The sequence below is a fragment of the Lactuca saligna genome, chromosome 3 (assembly GCF_052625555.1).
Source record: "Lactuca saligna cultivar CGN05327 chromosome 3, ASM5262555v1, whole genome shotgun sequence".
Taxonomy (NCBI): Eukaryota; Viridiplantae; Streptophyta; class Magnoliopsida; order Asterales; family Asteraceae; genus Lactuca; species Lactuca saligna.
Genome location: NC_136419.1, coordinates 28,725,943 through 28,730,000, shown reverse-complemented (window position 1 = coordinate 28,730,000; position 4,058 = coordinate 28,725,943). Strand labels below are relative to the sequence as shown.

At 33.0% G+C, this 4,058-nt stretch overlaps 1 protein-coding gene across 1 annotated transcript in view; it reads left to right on the top strand.

Annotated features, from left to right (window-relative positions):
* The window catches only part of LOC145034930 (squamosa promoter-binding-like protein 12), a 2,877-nt gene extending 208 nt beyond the window's left edge, over positions 1–2,669 (top strand). Inside the window, exons 2-5 of the mRNA XM_078983495.1 lie at positions 932–1,445; positions 1,578–1,696; positions 1,782–1,958; positions 2,078–2,669. Of these exons, the coding sequence (XP_078839621.1) occupies positions 932–1,445; positions 1,578–1,696; positions 1,782–1,958; positions 2,078–2,367 (1,100 nt within the window). The 3' untranslated portion in view covers positions 2,368–2,669. The remainder of the gene's footprint in view (positions 1–931; positions 1,446–1,577; positions 1,697–1,781; positions 1,959–2,077) is intronic.
* The last annotated feature ends 1,389 nt before the right edge of the window (positions 2,670–4,058 follow it).

The following is a 4,058-nucleotide window of genomic DNA, read 5'->3' as shown; positions in this document are numbered from 1 at the left end:
CTTTTATTATTTCCCCTTCAAGTGTAGAAGTTAGGAAATGTGAAATACGAAGCTGATTTCGTAGTTCTGATTTGTTTTTGTTTTTTTGTTTGTTGCTTGTTTATTTTAGTGTTACCTGTGATGTGATTTTTTGATTTCTGACTATAGAAACCATAGTTATGGTGTCTGATTTTATGTCGATGTGGAAAACAGAAATCGTTTCCGATTTTGGAAGTTTTCATTTTCGAAGCCTTAATACGTTCATTCCGATGAATACCGAATCACTTCATTCCATTTATCTGCGAAATGAATTTCAAGGAACTGGTTTGCTGTATTTTGGTAAAGAAATGATTTCCCCCATTGTTTCTCTCAAGTCTTAATCATTTTTCTTTACCGGGAAAATGACTTTTCTCATCATGAGGGGAACAATCAACATTCAACATTCAACACTTCGCATCGACTCCCATCGATGTCACGTTTTTGAGTTCCAAGAACTTTCTGAAAGTGGTGGGGGGACCATTTTAATTTGAAGTCTATAATGCTTCGTTAACTTTAGGGTTAAGAGCATCATTTCTTCTTTGTTCTCTGTTATATTATAATGGACCCTCCAATTAGAATACGTGTTTGCTTTTCCCTAAGACTATTTCAGAGAAAACTTTGTGGAGGCAAAAAGATAATAAAAAACTTTACACTTTTTTATGGTCATGTGTATTTTTTTAATCTGGTTGCGTGGACATGACTGTTTTTACACTTTCACTTGACTTATGCAATTGAATATATAACTTTCTACACCTTTATATTGTGGGGAATTGGGCCCTTTATACTTTCCGTCCATCACAAAAAAAGATAATAGATTTTATAAATCTTTCAAGCTCAAAAAAAAATTAAAAAAAAAAAAATTATCTTTCTATGTCTTCCTGAGTAGAACCTCTCCTGCTAAACCATTTTCCAGATATGGAGTGGAATACAAAATGGGATTGGGAAAGCCTCGACATTTCAAGTCCTAAAAAGCTACAATCAACTGATTGGGGAATCAAAGAAGGAGAAGACATTGATGGGTGTTTTAGTCTTTCTGATATTGGGAACAAATCATCAGCTAAAAGCTCCATATCTGAATCTTCATTGAAGGAAGTAGTAATAAAAGGGTCAAATCTGTCATTTCCAGATGCTTCAGTTTGCTCTTCTGATCAATCCATTGGTTTAAAACTCGGTAAAAGAACTTACTTTGAGAACAACCTTCCAGGAAACAACACCAAAACATCATCTTCTTCAAATACCCCTGTGAAAAAAGTTAAATTTTCTTCCCAAAATACCCCTATTCCACGATGCCAAGTCGAAGGATGCAATCTTGATCTCTCATCTGCTAAAGAATACCATCGTAAACACAGGGTTTGTGAAAATCATTCAAAATCCTTAAAAGTTGTTGTGAGTGGCCTTGAACGCCGATTCTGCCAACAATGTAGCCGGTAAGCTTTTTATGAATTTTCATCTACAGATTTTTAATAATTTCTCGATCATATAATAATAATAATAATAATAATAATAATAATAATAATAATAATAATAATAATAATAATAATTTTTTTAAATTGTTACAGATTTCATGGCTTATCAGAGTTTGATGGGAAAAAACGAAGCTGTCGTAGGCGACTTTCTGATCACAATACACGCAGGCGTAAGCCACAGCAATCTAGAAATCTTTCTTCGTCATTTTATGGTACTCAAATTTCTTATTAAACGACTTTTTAACACAACTTTTTTTTTTTTTTTTTTTATAATTAATTATGGTTTTGGATTTGCAGAAGGGGGAGAAGAATTGAGTTTTGTGTTTAATAATCAAAACAAACATGGAGGGCATAATAGGGTGACTCATTCTTTAGGTACTCAGTTTCCAAATGATGTCAGCAATAGCATGCCTACTCTTGCTTTCAATAGGATGATGTCATCCAAGGGAATCTCAGCCGGCGTTTTTGATCAAGGTTGGTTTTCCTAGTTCTGGATAGACCAGTATACTTGCAAACTGGGCCCATAGGGCCGAGTCTGTCTGTATTAGCAGTAAGGATGTGAGAATCTGTAATAACTAGGTTTATATGCACAGGTTCCGATGCAGGACATGATATTCGCCGTGCTCTCTCTCTTCTGTCAAACGAATCGTGGGATTCATGTGAGGTGGATTTCGGTGCCCTTAACCAAAATGGTCCCACAATGGCTCAACACGGGGTGCATGTGGCTCACCATGGTTTGCCATTTTCTTCACCAGAGTACAGGTGGCAGGTTGACCACCGGTCAGTTGTTCCTCACACTCATTTTGAAGAATCTCATCTTCTTAAAGCACCCTACAGTAGTATTCAGTATGGGAATCCAATGGATGAAATCTTGAAGCCCTAGTGAGTTGTCAATAACTCAAGTTATGTTGTTGTTTTGATCACGTTTTGTATGTGGTCCATAGTTTTGAGGTGTTGAGGTCAAAGTAAATTCTTGCAAACTCTTGACCATTGACTTAATATTTTGAACATTTGACATGGTGTTATGGATCTTATTACGTTTAGATTGAGGTTTTTGGCATAGTTATGGTACATTTCTGAACCATCAACCATGAATTGTTATTATCATCCAGTTGAAGGCACAAAACATTTAGGGGATTTTTGGTTCTCGATATGTATTGGAAGGAAAAGAATTTGGAATTTGAATTGTGTCAAGTGTTTAGAGCCGTTTACTTGTGAGATTATATGGTAAAAGTGTATTTTTAGTAAGTCTTAACAAAGAAAACTTTGGAATCGAATTCCATTAGTTTGATGATGGAATGTTGAAATCTATCGGTCCAACGATTGTCCAACTTAATTGATTTTACAAAATAAGTAGGTAATATTTTTTGTGAGGTGTGGAATTAGCTTGTGAGAATAATGATATTTAAGACGTGTATAATTTTAATGTTAAATATAAAATGTAATTTAAAGTAAAGGTTCTTATTTCTCCTTAGAAGGCGCAGGACATGATCCTGTCAAACTAGGGATGACAATGGATCGGGTTGGATCGTAAATGGGTTCACTTGTTTAATTAAATGTTTTGAAAATCTCTACAAAATCCAACATATTTAATTAAACGAGTTGAAAATTTCAAATCCAACCTAATATTATTAGTAATGGGTTAAAATCGGGTTGATATGTTTATTGTTTTTCCAACTTAACGTATTTACTAAAGATGTTAAACCCAGATTGATACATTTGATTTTTCATTAAAAAATCTCTTAAAAATCAAATAATCTATCAAATAAAATCATATATAATTTAAATGCTATAATCATTGTTCAAGTTTAAAAATTATACAATAATAACTTTATAGACCTATAACACACACAAATAAATGTGTACAATCATAAAACATTATAAATATTTAATTTCTAAATTCTACACAACTTAACTATTTTACCAAAATAAACAAAATGTAATGATCAACTAAATAATAATATAAATTAAAAAATATTTAAAATTTTTATATAGGTTAATGGGTTGTAAACGAGTTAGGAATTTCAATCCTAATCCAACCCATTTAATTAAACGGATTAGACAGGTTGACCCATTTAATTAAATGGGTTTAAAATCTCAACCCAACGTACTATTTATTGGCTTGGGTTCGAGATGGATTGATGGGTTTGGGTTGAAATTGCCACAATAGTAAAAAATCAAATTTAGTCATCAATTTTTCGTTTGACAATTGTGAAATCCTATACCATCTTCAAAATCATTTAAATGACGTTTTAGTGATTTTTGTAGTTGGATTTGCTCATTTCGATGGCATATAGGAGAATGGTGGCTCTCATTTATGCTTACATTACTCTAAGGTCTTGATGTACACTAATTTTAATTATTTTAAGGTACCAAAATATTGCTGAAACAGTAACTGCACTTTTCTGTCAAGAGCAACAAAAAAAACAATGTTATAGGTCCTCTTTTGCACCCCTAAAAGTTGCAATCAAAAGCAAATTCATATTTTCCAATTTTCCCATCCTCTCCATGGAAGGTACCCTTTCGGTGTGAAGAGATGATTTTTGGTGAGTTATATTAGTAGACTTCTTTTCA